This window comes from Bos javanicus, chromosome 7, assembly GCF_032452875.1.
Source record: "Bos javanicus breed banteng chromosome 7, ARS-OSU_banteng_1.0, whole genome shotgun sequence".
NCBI lineage: Eukaryota > Metazoa > Chordata > Mammalia > Artiodactyla > Bovidae > Bos > Bos javanicus.
Window position 1 is genome coordinate 46,770,257 of NC_083874.1, and position 20,681 is coordinate 46,790,937.

Sequence of the window (20,681 nt, forward strand, 5' to 3'; positions counted from 1 at the left end):
CTCCATGGGAGAAGGTAGACGTTTGGCACAATCAGTCCTTGCACAGCCGTCTCACTTCGTGCTCACTAGTGACCAGGGAAGAACAACAGAGGAGGGGCCACAGAGATGGAGACCAGAGATTCAGGCCTTGGCTGCATTCCCAAGGAGCCTGAGGCATCCAGGTAAGGAAAAGTCCAGATGGTCCCAAGCAGCAGAATAGATACTTAAGACCCCTCCTCACCTTCTGCTGGAGGCCCTGGGGGACTCTGTGAGTCTCCGGGCACAAGTCTCCCAGTGAGTTCACTGGCCCCATCATGGAGAACTGATCTGATTTCCGAAAGATGCCTGCCTGCCCTTTGTCCCCCTGAGCCTCTGGGAAGGCTCTGGATTCAGCTGAATTAAGAGGCAGGAGATGATCAAGGTGTTGGGTGCTTGGGCAGGAGTCTCCATGGTAACAGAGCCATCTGGCTTTCTTGCCTGGCACCAGGCCTTGTGACTTCATGATGGAATCTTCTCTGCCAGGCACAGAGGTTTCCCAGGGGGAAGAGGAGGCCAGGAGGAAGGGACCTGCTGAGGAGGCTTTGTCTTTTCACCCAGAGTTTGAAGATGAAGCTTGATCTTATCATGACTCAGGGCTGCTGCTGACTCTCCAACGGCCGCTGGAGGTAGCATCTGGGGGGAGATAGTGTAAACAGCATTGTGCACTGGCCACCTTTGGCTGAGCCCCTTGGAGAGTTAGTGGAGACAGCTCTGACCTCCTTCAGTCCAGGCTGGCTGGTGGAGTGGAGCCAGGACCCAGGTGGGAAAGACTGAGGTCTGGGAGAGCTGTTGGCCCACCACTGGGAGGTCCACACTGGGCCAGCAATACCACATGGCAGGAAGGGCAAGGCCTAGGTGAGCCCAGCCCACAGAGGGTGATGGGCCTCTCCCCACAAGCTGCTCGCCAGAAGAGCCCTGCCAGTCTTTATCCTTGTGTCAGAGCCCTTCATGCACACAACCAGCCATCCACCCAACCCATGTGAGTAGTGTCTTAGGCCGCTGAAATAAGTCACTGCACACTGGGTGCTTCACACAGTGCAAACTGCTCCTTTCACAGTTCTGAAGGTCAGGAGCCAAAATCAAGGTGCGGGCTGGGTCCTTCTTCAGGGCTCAGAAAGAGAGTCTGTTCCTGCCCCTCTCCTAGCTTCTGCTGGTTGCTGGCGATCCTTGGCATTTCTTGGCTGTGTCAGCATTGCTCTGATCTCTGCCTCCGTTGTCACGTGGCATTCTCCCTGTGTCTGTGTCCAAGTGTTCTTCATCTTATAAGGACACCAGTCATTGGATTTGGAGTCCACTCTAAACTAGGATGACCTCATCTTAACTGGGTTCCATTTGCAAAGGGCCCGTTTCTAAGTAAGGCCTCATTCACAGCTAGCAGGGATTAGGACCTCCTATCTTACAGGGGATGTGGTTCAACTCTCGATGCCATGTAAGTCACAGTGAAAAGGCTTCAGAGCAGGGCAGACTCAGGCTCAAACCCCGGCACCATTGCTAGTCTGTCCTGTTTTCTTGACCCAGCAAAGCTGGAAAGGCGAGTCTGTCCTCATGTGCTTCTAAGGACTCCCAGAGAGACAGGACTCTCTGGGAGTGCCCATGGGGTGTCTGGGGAGTGGCAGAAACTCAGAAAAAGTGGCTTGAGTGGGGCATGTGTGATTCAGAGGAGGGCCTGGTCCCCTGTCTCCAGGAGCTCACGGTCAGCAGGGTAGCAGGCACTGACCAAGGGTTAAGACTTGGGACGGGGACCTTGTGCTCAAGCTGTACACAGGAGTTGGGGCAAGCATGGACCACATGGCCTGTGGCAGAAGGTGGCACTCCAGGCCCAGAGGCCCCATCAAGGATCAAGAAGGCCAGGGTCAGAACACAGTAGGTCCCTCCTGTGTGACCCAGAAGCCATGTGCGCAACCCACAGACCCCACTATATACCCATGGTCCTGACAAACAAAGGTGGAACATGGGCTGGCCTTTCACTGACAGGTGCTCTGGGTACCTCTGTCCCCTCAGGGCCTGGACAGCAATTCCTCATTCTCCACCCCACCCTGCCCTAAGACATGGCTTCTCCCTCCTGGTGACATTGAGTCTGGAAAGGACTTTTTCCTGGCCAAGCCCAGGTCAGCATTCTTTCTTTTTTCCTCTTTCTTTCACTTCAACCTTCCTTTTATTCTTTCATTACTTGGTATCTACTGTGCGTCAGGGCTGTTGTAGACCCCAAGGATATAGAAGACAGATGGGCCTTGCCTGCTGCTGCTTCTGCCTAGGTGGAATTTATAAACAGTGAGATGAAAGGCATTAATCGAGTCATCATGCAGATAAATGTTTCACAGCAGAGGAATGGGTGCTCTGAAATGAGACGTCCCAGGGTGGTGGGAGTCAGTGGTAGAGTGACACAACCAAGCCAGGAGTTAGGGAAGAGACCCTAAGCCAGGAGCTGGAGAAGTTGTCAGCTAGGAGAAAGGAGAGGGGAGAGAGTCCAGGCAGGAGCATTAGCACATGCAAAGGCCCTGTGGCAAAGGCTAGTTGGCAAGTAAGAAGGACCTAGAGAAGGTCTGCGTGGCTGGAGTAGACAGAGTGTAGGGCATGTGCACGTGTGCTAAGTCTCTTCAGTCAAGTCCAGCTCTTTGCGACCCCATGGACCATAGCCCACCAGGCTCCTCTGTCCATGGAGCTTCTCCAGGCAAGAATACTGGAGTGGGTTGCCATGCCCTCCTTCAGGGGATCTTCCCAACCCAGGGATCAACCCCGCCTGTGGCTCCTGTGGCTCCTGCATTGCAGGCAGATTTTTTTTTACTGCTGAGCCACTGGGAAGCCTGTAGGGCGTTCTAGATGCACTGAAAGTCAGCAAGTTAGACCCATCACTTGTTGGAAAAGTATCAGTTGAGTGAGAAAAGACTGCTCACACATGGAGCAGGCAGACCTCTGATCAAAAAAACTGTTTCAGTGTAGAAGTGAAGGGCGAGGTGATTCAGAGTCAGCTAGGGGAGGTGGGGGTTGGAAATGCTCCTCTTTGCTGAGAGGCTAAGAGCAGGTTTGGGCACAGGCTCTGGAGCAGGACCTACTTGCTATGACTGTAGGAAGGACAGAAGGCTGACTGGCGTCTCCAGGAGGGAGAAGGAGGCACTGTGAGACTTCGGGTCCAGCAGGCTGGGTGCCCTGGGGCTTGTGGGTAACCTGACCCTGGCTGGGAGCCACCCTGGGTTTAACCAAGCAGAGCTGCATTTGGAAAACCCCTCTAGCCTCTAGCGTTGGCAGGAGCAGGGGAGGGAAAGCTGGAGGGGCTGAGGGAGTTGGGTGCCATGACAGATGGAACACCCTTCTCTTCCCAGATGTCCCAGGAGAGCTGCAAGGCTAAGCCCAGAGTCTTGTCCTCTCCGAGGCTCCTGGAGGAAGACAGCCCAGAGCCCCCATCCCAGCAACTGCAGGCCACCAGTTCAGGGGGCAGCGAGTCCCTCAGCAACCTTGACCTCTCCCATGGGCCCCTGGTGGCCCTGGAGTACCTACCCTTCTTCCGCACCTACGGGCAGCTCCTGGCTGAGGAGGAGTTGGCCCCACAGCCTGAGGCCTTCAGGGACCAAGGAGGAGACCAGAGTGTCAGAGAGGAGGACTCAGAGCTGCCCAGCGGCTTCTTCCCCTACTATCGCTCCAAGGAGGAGAGTTTCCCCAGCCTGGCCCTCCCTGGCAGGTCATGTGCAGGCTCCCGGGGCCCTTCTACCAGGAGAGAGGTGCAGGCCTGCCGCTGCTGCACAAGGACAATCAGCGGCGACGGCTCTGTGAGTCAGGGAGACACAGGGTGTGTGGGGCAGCACTGGGCACCCTGGGCCCAGGGAGACACAGAGGGTGTGCAGGGCAGCACTGGGTGCCCTGGGCCCAGGGAGACACAGAGGGTGTGCGGGGCAGCACTGGGCACCCTGGGCCCAGGGAGACACAGAGGGTGTGCGGGGCAGCACTGGGCACCCTGGGCCCTTCAAGTCAGGGAGACACAGAGGGTGTGCAGGGCAGCACTGGGCACCCTGGGCCCTTCAAGTCAGGGAGACACAGAGGGTGTGCAGGGCAGCACTGGGCACCCTGGGCCCAGGGAGACACAGAGGGTGTGCGGGGCAGCACTGGGCACCCTGGGCCCAGGGAGACACAGAGGGTGTGCGTGGGCACCCTGGGCCCAGGGAGACACAGAGGGTGTGCGGGGCAGCACTGGGCACCCTGGGCCCAGGGAGACACAGAGGGTGTGCGGGGCCGCACTGGGCACCCTGGGCCCAGGGAGACACAGAGGGTGTGCGGGGCAGCACTGGGCACCCTGGGCCCAGGGAGACACAGAGGGTGTGCAGGGCAGCACTGGGCACCCTGGGCCCAGGGAGACACAGAGGGTGTGTGGGGCAGCACTGGGTGCCCTGGGCCCAGGGAGACACAGAGGGTGTGCGGGGCAGCACTGGGCGCCCTGGGCCCTTCACGTCAGGGAGACACAGAGGGTCAGTACTGGGCAGCACAGAGGGTGTGCGGGGCAGCACTGAGCGCCCTGGGCCCAGGGAGACACAGAGGGTGTGCAGGGCAGCACTGGGTGCCCTGGGCCCTTCAAGTCAGGGAGACACAGAGGGTTTGGAGGCAGCACTGGGTGCCCTGGGACCCTTCAGACCTCTCCCAGGGCCCTGACCCCGGCAGGCTTGGCCAGGCCCCCCATGGCCAGCTGGAGCAGTGTGTCATTGGTTAAGAGCACAGAAGCTGGAGGCAGACTGCCTCACTTAATCCTAGCTCGGCCACTTACTCGGAAAGTAGCCTGGGAAATGTGTTTTAAGCTTCATGATTCTCAGTTTCCTTATAAAGACAGATAATAGTGGTAGCTACTATTTGTTTAGTTCTTAGGATCCCAGACAAATGATTCATGTGTGCCATTTCATTTTTCCTAATAAGACTCCTATGAGGTGGGTGTTATTATTCCCATTTTATGGAATGAGACTTGGAAAGTTAAGCAACTTGGCCAGAGACGCTGCTATCAAGAGCAGTCCTGGGATTTGACCCAAAGCCCGTGCCCCACAGAATCCCTAATAGCCACTTCCAGCACCATGAAGCTGGCACCGACCCCTGTGCCTGCAAGATGGAGGTGGTGGGATGAGTGGGTTCTAATCCCATTTGGGAGCCCTGGGCGGGGGGTGGAGGGGGTGACCTGCACCGCTGAGAGCTTCCCTTCTGTAGATCAGGCACGCCTCTCCCTTCTGCTCCTAGTGCTACTATGGAGTGGAGGCCCAGGCCAGCCCTGGGTGTCAGGCAGAACCTGGAAGCCTGGCTGACCTTCTTGTCTCCCCCTGGCCCAGGCTGGCCCAGCAGACCTCACCGCTGGGCGCTGTCACTCAGCCGCCTGCTGCCCTATCCTGCTGGTCTCAGCTGGGCATTCCCATGACAGTGGCCTGGACACCCCTCTCTCCAGCAACGCTGCCTTCAGGCCCCAGTTCCTCCTTCATACTTCAGGATTTGTGCCTTACTACAGAAGCCCCGAGGAGGGGCTGCACATAAGCCCTGGGCCCCCTGCCTCTCCACTGTGGGGCCAGGAGTCCACAGGAAAGCTGCCCAGGCCCAGGGCAGCCACACTGTGAGGGAGCAGGAGCTGGTGGTGGCAGGAGCCACCAGCAGACAGCCCCAGCACCTGATGAAGCACACAGGAGGGGAAGTGACTGGGGGCAAGGCTCCAGGGCTCAGCTTGTCGTGGGACTGGAGCTGGCCTGGGACTGCAGCCCCCAGGCCTTCATTTTCCCCTCTGGAGGGAGGCACCCAAGCCCAGGCTCTCCTGTTGGTCTCGAAAGAAGACCCTGCACCCTACTAGTGGGTGGCTTGACCCTGGGGTCTGAGTCAGCAGAGGAGAGCTCAGCCTGCATCCCATGTTCAGCCACACCCCCAGGAAGTGACCCTGGCTGCTCCCACTCCTCTCTCCTAGCTGGAAAACTTGCCCAATGGAGGGCAGCTGTCCCAGGAGTGCCTCCACAAAGGGGAGGGAGCAGGGTTTGCCTGAACACTTGAGAGGTGCAGAGATCAGAGACTGGTTTGTAAATAAATCATTCCACTCCCAGGGTTGGACTTGGTGCACTCACTTGATGCTTTGGAGTAATACTTGTGGCTTCCATTTATGGAGCGCGTACTGTATGCTAGGCACCTCACTGAGATCATCTCCATAATCCTGAGGTGCAAACACTGGTGTCATCTGCATTCTACAGCTGAAGAAACAAGCTCAGGGAGGTCAAGTAATGTGCCTGAGCTCACACAGCTCATAGAGAGCAGAGCTGGGAGACCTCACACCCAGGTCCATTTGACCTGGGACCCTGAGCACTTGAGCACTTGCCCTCATGCCCCTCCTCGGGGAGTCTTGACACAGCCAGGGGAGAGTGAGCTGCTGCCCGACAGGCTGCCCTGGACCTGCCCCCGCCTCCCTCCTCCTCACTGCCCCTCTGCCTTTCCTTCTCCAGCTCCCTGCTCTTTGGAGCAGCGTATGTCTGCCGAGCCCCTGCCTACTTGGACCATGTGGACATGTTGTCTGGTGCCCCGACTGCAGGTTCACCCCGTGTACCGCAGCAGAGGGCCCTGAGGCTGAAGCAGGCGGGTGCGGACCATGTGCTGCACCCGGGGCCGTGCACGTGGACGCTGGCCCCTGCTGAAACCGTCCTCTAGTGCCCGGTCACGCCCGCCATGCCCCATGTTCACAGCCACTCTGTCATGCAGTGCTGGCTCCCTGTCCCCTTCTCCTGACCCACACACCCTGGTGGCTGATTTCTGTTCCTGACCAGGGGGATGCCTGCACCTGCTCCCCACTCTTCCTGAGGATGGGGAAGTTGAGGAGGACGGGAAAGAAAGCAGTCACTCATACTTCAGGTACATGCAAGAATTTCTTCTTAAAAAAGGTTTCGTTTGTGTTGTTTTCTACGATTTCCCTTTGGGCTGGGAGACTTGGGGTTGGGAGTGTGGTGGATGAAATCTAGTGGCCTTTCTGGAAGACTCCTTGGCTTGGCCTGAGGGGATTGGCCTGACCCCTTGTGTGTTCCTCAGAGCTGGGTCTAGGCTGGGTCTGTGCTGGCCGGCATCCTTGAGCCCTCACTGCCCTCAAACAGTTAGGAGGTGTGTCTGGGTGTGTGTTAGAAACCAGGGCCATCCTCTCCTGTGCTTTCTGAGCCGGGCCCCAGGGATGACTCCCTGGTCCTGTGTGTGGGGCTTGTAGAGTGCACATCAGGCTGGGAGCCCTGCCGCCAAGCACCATCATCTCCAGAGCAAGTGGGCGGGACCTCACTTGCTCATGGGGCTGAAGAGACCCTGGAGCTGTTCAAGACTGGGAGCTCTCTTGAGGGAGTGGTTTGAAGGAAGGATCTGGGGCAGAGAGGTCCTGGGTGGGAGGGTGGGAGGGCTTATCTTCAAGAGCAGGTTGCTTCTCATCCATCCAGCTAGCACCAGCCGGGAGCTGCTCTGGGTCAACACAGACATGAACACACGTGAGAACACAGAGGCTGGAACAAGGTTGAGAAGTAACTTCCATTGAGTGCTTATTGTGCGCCAACCACAGTGCCAAGCACTGTACGTCACGCAACATACTGAGTTTGGTGCCACTTCAGCTAGGTACTGTTAGCAGCTCCATTTTACAGAGAAGGAGGCCCAGGCACAGGGGGATTAAATGGCCAACCAAAGAATACAGAGATGGAAAGCTACAGTCCACAGGGTTGCAAATAATTGGACACGACTGGCGTCTGAGCACGCACAGAGCACAGACACTTAATACAAGCACAATAGTTATGAGCATGGACTCCAGAGCTGGGTAGTGTTTTGATCCTGGCTCTAATGCTTTCCAGCTCTGCATTCTTTGGCTGGCCATTTAATCCTCCTGTACCTGGACAGCCGCCTCTGTCAAATGGGGCTGCTAACAGTACCTAACTGAAGTTCTACCGAACTCAAAATCAGCATCTATTTCCATGTAATATATTGGGCTTCCCTGGTGGCTCAGATGATAAAGAATCCACTTGCAATGTGGGAGACCTGGGTTCAATCTCTGGGTTGGGAAGATCTGCTGAAGGAGGGCATGGCAACCCATTCCAGTAATCTTGCCTGGAGAATTCCCATGGAGAGAGGAGCCTGGCAGGCTATGGTCCATGGGGTTGCAAAGACTCAGACATGACTGACCGACTAAGCACAGCACATGTAACATATTATCTCAAAGCTTAGTTATGTTTATGTTACGTTTGTTAGCCGCTCAGTGGGCTTCCCTGGTGGATCAGATGGTAAAGAATCTGCCTGCAACGCCGGAGACCCAGGTTTGATCCCTGGGTTGGGAAGATCTCCTGGAGAAGGAAATGGCTACCCACTCCAGTATTCTTGCCTGGAGAATTCCATGACAGAGGAGCCCGGCAGGCTACAGTCCATGGGGTAGCAAAGAGACACCACTGAGCGACTAACACTTTCAGTAGCTTAACATAACAACAAACATGAATTTTCTCCCAGCATCAAGGTTCTGGAGTCTGGGAGCAGCTTGGCTGGGTGGTTGTGGCTTGGCATCTCTCATGAAGCTGCAGGTAAGATATTGACCAGGGCTGCAGTTGCTTGAAGGCTTGACTGTGGACTGGAGGATCTGCTTCCTGCCTCACATGGTTGGCAAATCTGTGCTGGTTGTTGGCAGGAGGCCTCCGCTTCTCACCTGTGGGCCTTTCCACAAGGCTACCTGAGCAGCCTCACAACATGGTGACTGGCTTCCCCAGAATGATCGATCCCAGAGACAGAAGCTGGGATGCCTAATACAGCTGAGCCTTCAAAGTCACATAGTGTCACCTCTGCCATACTCTGCTGGCCACACAGGTGAGCTCTAATTCAGTGTGCAAAGAGACCTCACAAGGGTGTGAGTGGTCAGAAGACCATCATCTTGGAGACCGGCTACCATAAGATATAGTGCCAGATTCTGGGGGTTCATGGGGAGAAAGGGCTCATTCACCAGATCAGGCTCTGTAGTTAGGGTAGGAGAGTCAGAGGGAAGTAGTCTTAACTCTACACTTGGGAGGAATGTGCTAGATAATGATTGTATCCCCAGTCCCCAGATTATACCTAGTTTCTGGCAGGTTCAGTTCAGTTCAGCCGCTCAGTCACGTCCGACTCTTTGCAACCCTATGGACTGCAGCACGCCAGGCTTCCCTGTCCATCACCAACTCCCAGAGCTTGCTCAAACTCATGTCCATCGAGTCGGTGATGCCATCCAACCATCTCATCCTCTGTTGTCCCCTTCTCCTCCTGCCTTCAGTCTTTCCCAGCATCAGGGTTTCTGGTAGATACTCAGAGGTTAATTGTTGGATAAAGCATCAATAAGGCAGAAAAGGGTCCCAGTGTGATTTTATGTGTCTAAAGTTAGGGGAGGAGTGGTCATTATGAGGCGCTTGGGTGGCAGGCAGGAGGGAGAAGGTGGGGGTCCCCTTAGGCAGTGTTCCTGCAGTGGAGAGAGGGCTGGAGCTTACCTGCTTTGCCAGGAGACCTGGCTTCAGCAGAACCACATAACCATGGGGCAGCGGGCAGCTTCCCTTCTGTCCACTCCCCTGCAAATGAACTTGAACCTCATTTAAGGCTGGTTCTCTTCAGCCTTCTCCCTTGGCAAATCATTTGTCGCTTAGGAAGTCTCTATTTTGGAGAAAATCGAATCCATATGGTTTTGAGATTTTATTCTTTGAAGTCTTTTTCTTTGTAGTTGCATCAAAAATGAGATGTCCTGGGAGTCCTTCACATCTCCCCTCTCTTAAAAACAGGAAGTTGCTCTTTGCCATGTTCATGCTTACCCTGGAGCAGAGAGCCATGGGTTTGGGTGGGTTCAGAGCTCAGTTTGTTATCCAGACTCTTTCTTCAAGGTGTGGGGTCTTAAGTCTGGTCTCAAATTTCTTTTTTTACTTTTAAATATTTATTTATTTACTTAGCTGTGCCAGGTCATAGTTGCGACACACAGGATCTTTGATCTTGGTTGCGGCATGCAGGACCTTTAGTTGCAGCGTGTTGGATCTAGTTCCCTGACCAGGGATCAAACCTGGACCCCCTGAATTGGGAGAGTGGAGTCTTAGCCCCCGGACCACCAGGCAAGTCCTCATCAGGCCCCTGAGAGGTTCATTCTGGCACCCTCAGACTCCTCCTGAGCCTCCGTGTCAGCACCTCTTTCAGTGCCCAAGTGTATACTGGCTCTGACTGCCAGCCTAGCGCCAGGGAAAGTAGGCCAGGAATCCCTCCCCCTTGCCACAGGTAAGCCTTTCTTTTCCTCGAGAGCCCCAAATGCTGTGCAGCAGCGCCCTCTGCTGGCGTGTATTAGGAAGACATCCACCTCTGGCATCTTCGTGATCCAGAATTTCAGACTTCTGCTTTGCTACAAAAGGCAGAGGGGAAATTGAGGCCTGGACCCGCCCAAGGTGCCCCCAGTCAACAGCAGCACCAGAAGCAGAGCCCAGGCAGCCCAGCATCCTGGCAGCTGCTTGCCCCCCCTCACTTCACAGCCAATCACCTCTATTTTTTGACTTGGAGCATCAAATTGAATGGACCCTAGACCCAAATAGTCAGAACATGGCTTTGAATAGACTTTCTCAGAGAACTGTAAGTAAAGCAAGGAATCCTGCCCCAAATGAAGAACTTCAGTAGCACCTTGAAAATCAGAACCAGACTCAGGGATGGGACCCCAGAATTCCCATTATCCGAGGCTGGCACAGAGTGATGCAGGAGGTACCAGCACCCAAAGAAGAAAGAGCCATGCCCATGGCTACGGGGAATTATTAAAGGTTCCTCAACAGAGGGGAGCAGGGCCATCTGAGCAGAGGTGCCGAGTAGAGGAAAGACAGGTGGGAGAAAAGGTTGTGGGGGTTGTGAGCTGAGAGATGACGAATGTAGCTGGGAGAGGGCCAGATGAGGGCCCTGAGGGTCCCCAAATGGAAAGAGGAGCAGGGAATGAACTCTGAGGATAGAGAGAGAGCAGGGTCTTTGCCTTGGGGGGTCAGGCAGGAGCAGCAGCTGGCCCAGGTACAGTAGGTGGGCGCAGGCAGGGGACCTGGGCTTGGCCTAGAGTGTTGAGGATGTAGAGACCCGAGGCTGGAGAGACTCAGGGTGCAACCAGGAGGCTCCCATCCTGGGGGCCTTCCCTGAGTTCTGCCTGGCACACAGCTCGCCCAGTGTTCTCACAGTCGCCCCCTGTGGCGCCTCAGGCAAACAGTCCCCTCTCTGACAGAGACCTTCCTGAGAGCAGAGACTGATGCCGACTAGAAAGGACAAGTGAGAAATGGGATGTGCACCACTGATTGTCAGAGCACCGCCCATCTGCATATCCTCATTGCCACTGTGGTGGAAACTGCTCTGGGGGCTACCTTTGGGGAAGGAGCTGAGGAAGAAAGGAACTGGGGGATCTTTCTGGCCCTGGTACCCCAAGGAGTTGACATCTTTGCCTCAGTTGCTTTACCTGCTCTCTCCCAAGGGTGGCATACAGTGTGCATGGCAGCACCACAAACACTGCTCCAACGTAGGGATGCCAGGACCAAGCAGCAGCCCAGAGCCCTCCCAGACTCAGCGTCCTGCCGGGTCTAGGCTTCTCTGGCCAGCCCCTGGCTGCCACGAGAACCGGCTCCTCCCCACCTCCCTTGGTGGGGAGCCTCATGGGCAGATCTGTGGCCCACGTTTGGGGATGGAGCACAGAGCTTCCTTCTGGAAAGGAGCTCACACCCTTGGCAATGCTGCAGCTCATTAGCAGTTCAAGCAGCTGCTTTCTGGGCTCAGGAGGTTGTCCCAGGGCTCTGGGGCCTCTGCCTGCCAACTCGGGACCTTCCCGTTTGGTGCCAAACTGAGGGACTGAGGGAATGACAGCACCCCCTCCCCCAGCACCTGCTGGGTGGTCCTCCAAAAGAGTGGACCTGGGGAAACTGGCAGCCTTGCCACCCGTGGATGGGCTCCAAGGTGAGTTCACAAAGTGACCACTCTTTGGAGACCTTTGATTTCTCATAACTGCCCTGGCATGTGTCCCAAGCATGGTGGGGCACAGTTTGGTTGATTGCTACTGGCAGCCCTCACTTGTCTCGGCCCTTTTAGGATCAAGCCTCAGTGGCAGACTCTGTCTTGCTTTGGAGGAGGGAGCCCTGGGCAGCCGTTGTGCCATGCTGGCCTGGACGATGTGACATCGCTGTGTGTGGGGGAGAAAGGCCGGGCCCAGCAGAGGCCCCTCCCCCAGACCTTACCCCCTGCCATTTCCTGCAACCTCAGGTGCTAAGGCCAGGTGCCCTGCTGGGAACTAGCAGGACACTGGGGGTGCCAGGGAGCCCTCACTCCACATAGCTAGATCATGATTCTAGTAAGCATGTACCTCCAGCTGGAGCCTGGCTGGGTACAAGACCTGCCTCCAGAGTGGGATTGAGAGAGAGATGACTGTCTCCCCCCACCCCCGCCTTTCAGGCTGGACAGGGCAGGCTTGAGCCTGAGCCTGGAGGGAGCTGGGTCCCTGCAGAGTTTGACATGACCTTGGACCTCCAGGTCCTGCTGTCCCTGAGCCCAGGGCACTGAGTGGGACACAGCTGGGATGACAGTAAGCATCCTTGCTTGGAGATGGACAGGGAAGAGAGAGTCCGTGGCTGATGGGGCTCAGCTCAGACCCTGGGAGACATGAACACCCCACTGCCATTTTGAGGCAAGGGGCTGGACAGGAAGGTGGGAGGGATGAGAAATGTGTGCAGAAAGGTCAAGAGCAATCTGTTAGGTTGTTCCTAGAATGCCTCCCCAGCTCACAGCTCTGGGGTCATAAGACCCCTGACCAGATAGGGTCTCATTAAACCTCCCTACGCCCTCTATGAGCCGCCTTGTCTCTGTTTTACAGGTGTACACAGTAAAACCAGCAGGAGATTCTTTGTGACCTAACGGTAGGGTCTGGCTGGGCAATGTGAAATCTGCAGGGCATTCTGGGAGGCTGGAACCACTCGTCTCCCATGTGGAATTTCTTCCTCAGGGAAACCTTCATGTTGGATGAAGTTTGCTCATTTATCAAGGATAAACTCCCTGACCTAAAATCAGTTGGCCGCCACATCCACAAATTCGCTTCACAGCCACACCTAGATCGGTGTTTGATTAAATCACTGGGTACTGTCGCCAGCCAAGTTGACACCTAAGAGTGACCGTCGCTGGGGTGGCACCAGTGCCTCCTCACAGCTCCTGTGAGGAGAAAGTGAGACTGTGCATGGACTCTGGCTTGAACATGTCTTCAGGGCAAGGCAGCACAGGCTCCATGGGCTTGTCTGGAGCGTGTGGGCAGAGACAAAGGGGTGTACATTTGGGGTTGGCAGGAAGTGTCTCAGTCAAGGTGGCTGAGCTGGGTTTGGGCCTGCTTGTTTGCTGGGGACGGGGACTGGTCCAGATGGCCTTGGGGGTGAGGCACCAGTAGCTTCTGGGACCTTCAAGGTTCATACTTCCAGAGGCACTGTGTGCTTGCTACCTGGCCACCCAGACATCATGTCTAGGCAGCAGTCAGAGGAAACTTCCAGGCTCACCTCACCCCTCCTGAAGGCCTGGCCAGGGACAGGCTGAGAGTTTCCAGGGCCTTAGAAATTCCTACCTGGCCCAGGTGCTCTCAGCAGGGGACTCTGTGCCCTCAGCCAGGGGTGCTGCCGGACCTTCAAATCTGGTGGGTTCTCCCCTGGGTGGTCCACTGTGGCAGCCAGGTCTTTGGGAATAAGCTGAAATCCGTCCATGCACTGCTAAACTTATATTCAGGTGTGACAACTTTCATCTCCTAATTTGACCAGTTTTCTAAAAGATTAAAATCTATGTACAATTTATGTGGCATACAATCATTTTCCTAGGAATGGGGATAGTGGTAACACCTATTTCATAGGGCTGCTGTAGGAGTAAGCCCAGGTACAGTGAAGATGCCTGATTTCAGTGCTCAGGACATGTTGGACATTATTAAGAGAGTATTTAGAGACGATTTGGAGACCACCTGGGCTAGGTATTTTCCACACATTATTTCAGTGATTCAGGAACAGACCAGATTTTGAAACCTGGGGGCTTGCGAAAGATGTGGAAGGTGGGGCAGGATAGAGCCCCTGACTGCTAAAGTTGTTATGGAAAATTGTCCTTTGTATTTTATTGTGAAGCTGTCCATGGCTTTCGATCAGCTCACAGAATTGAGAACTTCCGGTTTAGTTGATAGTTGGATGTGTGTGCATGCTAAGTCGCTTCAGTCGTGTCCGACTCCGACCCCATGGACTGGAGCCCACTAGGCTCCTCCGTCCATGGGATTCTCCAGGCAAGAATACTGGAGTGGGTTGCCATTCACTTCTGCAGGGGATCTTCCCAACCCAGGGATCAAACCTGTCTCTCCTGTAAGTCCTGCGTTGCAGGCAGATTATTGACAACTGAGCCACCAGGGAAGCCCTGATAGTTGGACATTCAATTACAATTATTTCAGCTCTGTTTTAGCTGAAAAGAAGATGTGTCCATCCAGCTAAATAATTCAGTCACAGAGTGACCTTTGTGTTTGTAATCAAATACTTCCCGACCTCAGATAGGGCCTTCCTCTTTACCTCTTGTCGTTTGAAAAACGTCCCTGAAATAATTTCCAGTGTCTCAGAGACGTGAATAACTGCAGGTGGATACTCCCTCGCTGGCCCGCGCTCTGTGCCTTTAAGGTCCAGTGGGGGCGTGATGTCAGCCGCCCGCGGGCACCCGAAGCGGGGAGTGGGGCAGCCCGGTGTGGAGGAGGACCTGCCTGCAGGGAATCCGTGTCCCTGACTTAACCCGTCTGGCGCGCTTGCCCGCAGGTCCTGTCCAGAAGACACTGAATGGGCACTGACCCAGCTCCGGGAAAGCGAGGCGCCGCGGCCGGGGCCATGGGCAACTTCCAACTGGAAGACTTTGTCGCGGGCTGGATCGGAGGTGAGCGCACCCCAGGATGGGAGGGATGGAGGGACCCCCAGAGGTGAGTGTGGACGGGGACAGCTCTGCGCGACAGGAAGAGAGCGAGGCGGCGGGCGCTGCACGGACGGAGCCTCCACGCGGTGCCTGATTCGGGAGCTCAGCTACTGCCCACACACTACCCAGGCGCGCGCCGCCCGCCGCCAGGCTGGTCTTGTGGCTCCTCGCCTGCTGCCGCGAGCCCCACTCAGATTCTTCCGGAGCCTGCGATTGCCTCAAACTTCGGGTTTACAAAACTTGATCCTGATCCGTAATGATTAAACCGCCCATCAAAGTGGACAGCCAATGGAGCATCCCGGCGTGTACACGCCCTTCGGCGCCCCGATGCGCACCTGAATTTGGGCACTCCTGGGAACTTTAGGTGAGGGTGGCGCTTGACCACCGCACGCTCCGCGCGCAGGATGCGGAGCCCGGCACCACGGTCAGGCTGGCTCTTCGGGCGTCCGGCTGTTGGGGGAGCTGGAGCGCAGAGCTGGGGACCCAGTACCGGCAGCAGACGCCCCCTGCCAGACGGGAAACCCTTACGGTTTTCAGCTGCTGCCAACTGTCACACCTCTCCTCTGGCACGGTTGGGCCGGCTGATCCCTACCTACCGCTCCTGGAGCCGCTGTCTGCTGGATGTGTTTGCTTGGGCAAGAGTCACATCCACTGCCTCCCTTCTTCATTCTTCTCTGTCCAGTAGGGGGTCGGTCTGTCCCTCATCTTAGTTCAGCTATTGGAGGTTTGAGAGACTTCGCTTATTGTAAAATACAGTCTTTCTTTTGGCTCCATCTAAGAGGATCATTGGGCTTCCCTGGTGGCTCAGCGGTAAAGAATCCACCTGCAATGCAGGAATCGCAGGAGACATAGGTTTGATCCCTCGGTTGGGAAGATCCTCTGGAGGAGGGCATGGCAACCCACGCCAGTATTCTTGCCTGGAGAATCCTACGGACAGAGGATCCTGGAGGGCTACAGTTCATGGGGTTGCAGAGTCAGACAGGACTGAAGTGACTTAGCATGCATGCACACAAGAGTATCATCAGAAAAGAAATGTTGATGAATGCAGCCGCTCCCCAAAGACAGAGTAAAATACTGACATGCTCAGGCAGAGGCTGTGGCCATCGTGTTTGTGCCCCACCAAGTGTCCTAGGTGTGGAGACCAGGAGACTTGTAGGAAAGGGAAAAACAGAAACAGCATCTGGAATAGGAGGTTCCTCTTCTGGTGGCCCCTCCCACCTAGCAGGAGGCCATGTCTGTCCCCCACAGGTGGCTGTAGGGCTCCTGTCTCTCACCCTCCCAAGCAGAGGTAATTTCTTTCACTGGGGACAGTTCTGTTGCACAGGTTCCCTTGGGTAGGGCTAAATTTACCAGTCAAGGGGCTGTGCCCAGAGACCCAGTGGGCACACCCAGGCCCTCTTCAGACAACCTTTCAGCTGTTGAGAGGGAGAGACTTTCCTTGACTGCCCCTTCAGTAGTCTGACCAACTTCAGTAGGGCTGCCCCGGGTGTGATTTGAGAAATGTCCTGGTGGATGAGGCTACCAGAGTGGCTCAAAATCTCTGATGACACAAAGACTCTCTCCACCTCACATGGCAAGTAGTGGGTCATCCTTTATTCTGAGATTGGTCTTACTTTGTTTATGTCAACAGAGTTTTGCTTCCATGAAATGAAGATGAATGTAGTAGCAGGGAATACTTAATAAGTATCAGGTGCTGTCGGAGAAGGCAATGGCACCCCACTCCAGTACTTTTGCCTAGAAAATCCCATGGATGGAGGAGCCTGGTAGGCTGCAGTCCATGGGGTCGCTGGAGTCGGACACAACTGAGCGACTTCACTTTCACTTTTCACTTTCATGCATTGGAGAAGGAAATGGCAACCCACTCCAGTGTTCTTGCCTGGAGAATCCCAGGGATGGGAAGCCTGGTGGGCTGCCATCTATGGGGTCGCACAGAGTGGGACACGACTGAAGCGATGCAGCAGCAGCAGCAGCAGGTGCTGTTTAAACACTATCTGTGTGCTCAGTTGCTCAGTTGTGTCTGACTCTTTGTGACCCCATGGACTGTAGCCCGCCAGGCTCCTCTGTCCATGGGATTCTCCAGGCAAGAGTACTGGAGTGGGTTGCCATTTCCTCCTCCAGAGGATGTTCCCGACTCAGGGATTGAACCCACATCTCCTGTGTCTCCTGCACTGGCAGGTGGCTTCTTTACCACTGTGACACTTGGGAAGCCCCTAAATGCTATATGGTTACTTTTAAAGCAACTTTATTGAGGTTATTTTACATACCATAAAATCCACTCACTTCAAGTGTACAATTTAGTGATTATTAGTAATTTTACTAGGTGGTGCAACCATTACTGTAAGTTAGCTTTAGAACATTTCATCCCCCAGTAAGATCCCTCACACCTATTTATTGTGAAACCCCATTCCATTCCTCTCCCTCTGGGCAACCACTAATCTACTTTCAGAATCTGTTATAAATCTATAGTCATGGAGATTTCCCTCTATGATTTAGTATATAATTTCTGTAGTTTTAGTGCTTCTGGATAGGTCTTTGGTTTCTTTTGAGTTAACTTTGTATATGGTATGAAAGTGAAAGTCGCTCAGTCATGTCCAACTCTTTGTGACTCCCTTGGATTACAGAGTCCATGGAAGTCTCCAGGCCAGAATACTGGAGTGGCTAGCCATTCCCCTTCTCCAGGGGATCTTCCCAACCCAGAGATCAAACCCAGGTCTCCCACATTGCAAGTGGATTCTTTACCAGCTGAGCCACAGGAGGAAGCCCAAGAATACTGGAGTGGGTAGCCTATCCCTTCTCCAGCAGATCTTCCTGACCCAGGAATCAAACCAGGGTCTCTTGCATTGCAGGCAGATTCTTTACCAACTGAGCTATCAGGGAAGCCCCTATATGGTATGAGGGAGAGGTCTAACTTTATTCTTTTGCATTGATACCCAGTTATCCCAGCACCTTTACCTCCCTTTCTATAGCGTACTTGTCCTGGAGGCAAGGCCCAAGTTTTACTCCATTCTCTTTGCCTTGCTCTGTGTGTGAGCCCATGCCTGAGGGTCCCTTCTGATGACTGGGCATGGACTGAGCAAGTGAATGTAAGTGCCTGGGTCCTCTGTTCTGTCTTCGAACAGCTGGTGCAAGTTCGAAGTCCAGGGGCTGAGTAACCAGCAAGTCTTCTTGATCCCCAGGTGCAGCCAGCGTCATCGTCGGCCACCCTCTGGATACAGTCAAGGTATGGTAGCCATGTCACCACTACCTTTTGGAAAGAGGCCTGGAGCTAGTCTGCATCCAGTAGTGTGCCTGCTGTTTCTGATCCCCAGAAGGTCGCCAGCCCAGGGCCAGCTTTCTGTGCCAGTCCATGGGGGTGGAGAGCTAGGAGGCCCGGCCTGGAATGCTCTACCCTCATTGCTTGGCAGTGATTTTGTTTTCATGAATGCTCCGTTTCTGCCTCTAGGTTCTCAGGAGCTTCAGGGGAGGGGGGGAGGGCACTGGGAGTGTTCTCCTGCAAGCCTCTGTGAAACTAAGGAACCAGAAAAGGCTTCCAGTGTGAGGTGGCATCTGAACCAGCATCTAAGGTCAGGCTATTGGAAAAGATATCCCAGGCACGGAGAACAGAACGGCAAAGGCACTGAAGTGGGGAGGCCGCCTGGGGGTCACGCTTAGGAAAGGCCAACATGGCCAGTTTTGCTGATGCCTCAGGTTTCTGAAAGCAGCTACGGATCAGAATCCAGGAAGGGTAGGTGGTCAGTCAATCCTTGTAGGCCTTGAATATCAGCTTAGGACTCTGGACCTAGGTTGGGAACGGGAAGCCACGGTAACTTGATGGAGCCAGCAAAGCCCCTTAGCATTGGAATCACCCACGCCCCTTGTTCTACAGGTGTGGAAACTGGCCCAGAAAGGGGAAGGGCTCACCCCAGGTCACGACAAGTTGAAGCACTGAGAAGTGAGGTGCTACAAAGGGACATGTGATTCCACCCCTACCCCTGCCTCCTGTCCCCTTGCTAAGCAGCACTCACAGTTATACCCTGAGAAGGTGGCCACTAATAGTGCCTCCTCACCTTGACTTTCACGTGCGTATCTAATGCTCTGCCAGGATTGTGCACAAAGAGGAACCTCTCAGGCCCTCCTCCAGGGGCTGCTGCGGCCCCCTTTCTCCCCATCTTCCTCCCCATGTGACTCTGGGCCCCTTCTCCGTCAGAGCCCAGGCCTGCTCTCTTCTGATGGGGAGGTCAGCCTACATGTCTAAATAGTTGAAGGTATTTCCTGGCTCCTCGACTCCCTCACACAAGCCCAGCCTTTTGCTCATGTATCAAACACATCCTGGATGCTTTCTCCAGGGCAGAGGTGGTGGACAAAGCAAGTCCGGTCCCTGCCCCTGCAGATCTAACAGCCATGTTTTTGACCCAGGCAACCACAGCCAGTGTGTTTCCCCGATAGAGTATCCTTCCCTCACCCACAGCCTGGTCAGGGGCTGGTAGAGCCTGTTTGGAAACCCCATCCTCATCTCCTGCCCCTGGCGTGGCAAGCCTGGCCACCCTGTGCCACATGTCAGCTGTAAAGGATAAGACTCTCCTCCTTTTCTCCACTCGTCCCCCTGAACCTCTACAGGGAAGCTTTCCCAACACATAAAAATCTAGTCTTTGTTCCACCTAAGAACCTCTCTGTTGAGAGTACCAGCCTGATGATGCCACCTTCCATGGCTGGCCTCTGAGTCCAGCCCGGGGCTGGCCTGGGGCCCTTGTTTCTCTCTAGAACATTTTCTTTCCTTCTGGCTGGCATTTACTCTAGAGTTCCTATTCACTGAGAAAGGTCTGGGCCAGAGTCCTAGAGTCAGAATAGCCTGGAGTCCAGTTCCCACTTTCTGTATTTTCTCCCTGAACCTCGCCAAGCCTGTTTCCTCATCTATAAAGTGGACTGTGAGCCCCTTCCCCCAGTGGGGCTGTCATGAAGACTGTCACGTTGGCAGCGAGGGTAGAGCAGTGAGCGAGCCTTTCTGTCCTAAAGAACACACGTGCTGGAGTGTGGTGATGCAGACAAGCGACTTGTCCCCAGGCTCCCCCTGAAAGAGCCAAGTTGGAAGGATCCAGGCTGCTGACCTGGGGCAGAGACTCCCACCCTACAGGTGGGAGAGCCAGGCTGGCTGCTTGGGGCAGCAGGGCTGGGGTCAGGGTTCACTGCGGGCTCCTGGCACACCTGGTATGCTTAAAGTTTATGTCTGATGCAGTGTGACCAGGGTTTTCTAATCAGGGCTCAGCTCTCTATAGACCAGCGAGAACACTGTAAGAAAATAAATTTGCATTGTTTTAAGCCACTAAATTTATCATATGTTGTTATGGCAGCAATCAGAAACCTACACAGGGAATCAGTTTTTTCATCAGTGAGGTGGGGATAATATCCACACCTCATAGCATTTGTGGGATTCTGTGAGATAAGTTCCATAAGATGCCCAGTATTTCCCCACGTATGCAGTAGGTGCATATTATGTGCTAGCTCCTGTTGCAATTGGAGAACCTAGAGGCTTGAGCTGTGCTGCTGGCATGGGTGTCAACTTCCTCAAGGGCTGACAGATCTTTGCTCTGGTCTAGGCCCAGGGTGGAATATGCCCTGGGCTTTTCTGTGGCCTTACTTAGACCCTCTGCCTGTCTACAGATACCCCAGTCAGTGGAGTCAGCCTCCATTAGAGTACGCCATCATCTCATCCTCCAGCCCCTCAGTCAGTAAGTGCAAAGGGCCGAGTGCCAGGGCCATGCTCTGCTCCAGGGATGAAA

General features: G+C 54.8%; 2 protein-coding genes across 4 annotated transcripts in view; both read left to right on the forward strand.

Annotated features, from left to right (window-relative positions):
• Positions 1-510: 510 nt before the first annotated feature.
• The window catches only part of SLC25A48 (solute carrier family 25 member 48), a 57,654-nt gene continuing 37,483 nt past the window's right edge, over positions 511-20,681 (forward strand). The window contains exons 1-4 of one of the 3 annotated variants that reach the window (XM_061423563.1): positions 511-644; positions 6,777-6,861; positions 14,775-14,889; positions 18,102-18,145. In XM_061423563.1, the coding sequence (XP_061279547.1) occupies positions 14,796-14,889; positions 18,102-18,145 (138 nt within the window). In that variant the 5' untranslated portion in view covers positions 511-644; positions 6,777-6,861; positions 14,775-14,795. Of the gene's footprint in view, positions 645-6,776; positions 6,862-14,514; positions 14,890-18,101; positions 18,146-20,681 lie in introns of those variants that run through there. The other 2 variants (XM_061423565.1, XR_009737579.1) reach the window with 2 other exon arrangements.
• On the forward strand, positions 640-6,064 carry LOC133251300 (uncharacterized). Its single transcript, XM_061423566.1, has 2 exons — positions 640-3,782; positions 5,316-6,064. Exons 1-2 carry the CDS (start codon positions 3,309-3,311, stop codon positions 5,592-5,594), a joined length of 753 nt encoding a protein of 250 aa, XP_061279550.1. The 5' UTR covers positions 640-3,308; the 3' UTR covers positions 5,595-6,064.

What these genes read in the sequence shown, in the direction of transcription:
- LOC133251300 (XM_061423566.1), top strand. Translation starts at nt 3,309, where the DNA reads ATGACAGATGGAACACCCTTCTCTTCCCAGATGTCCCAGGAGAGCTGC. An exon ending in CAATCAGCGGCGACGGCTCT is followed by an intron (nt 3,783 to 5,315) that starts GTGAGTCAGGGA and finishes CCCCTGGCCCAG; the next exon opens with GCTGGCCCAGCAGACCTCAC.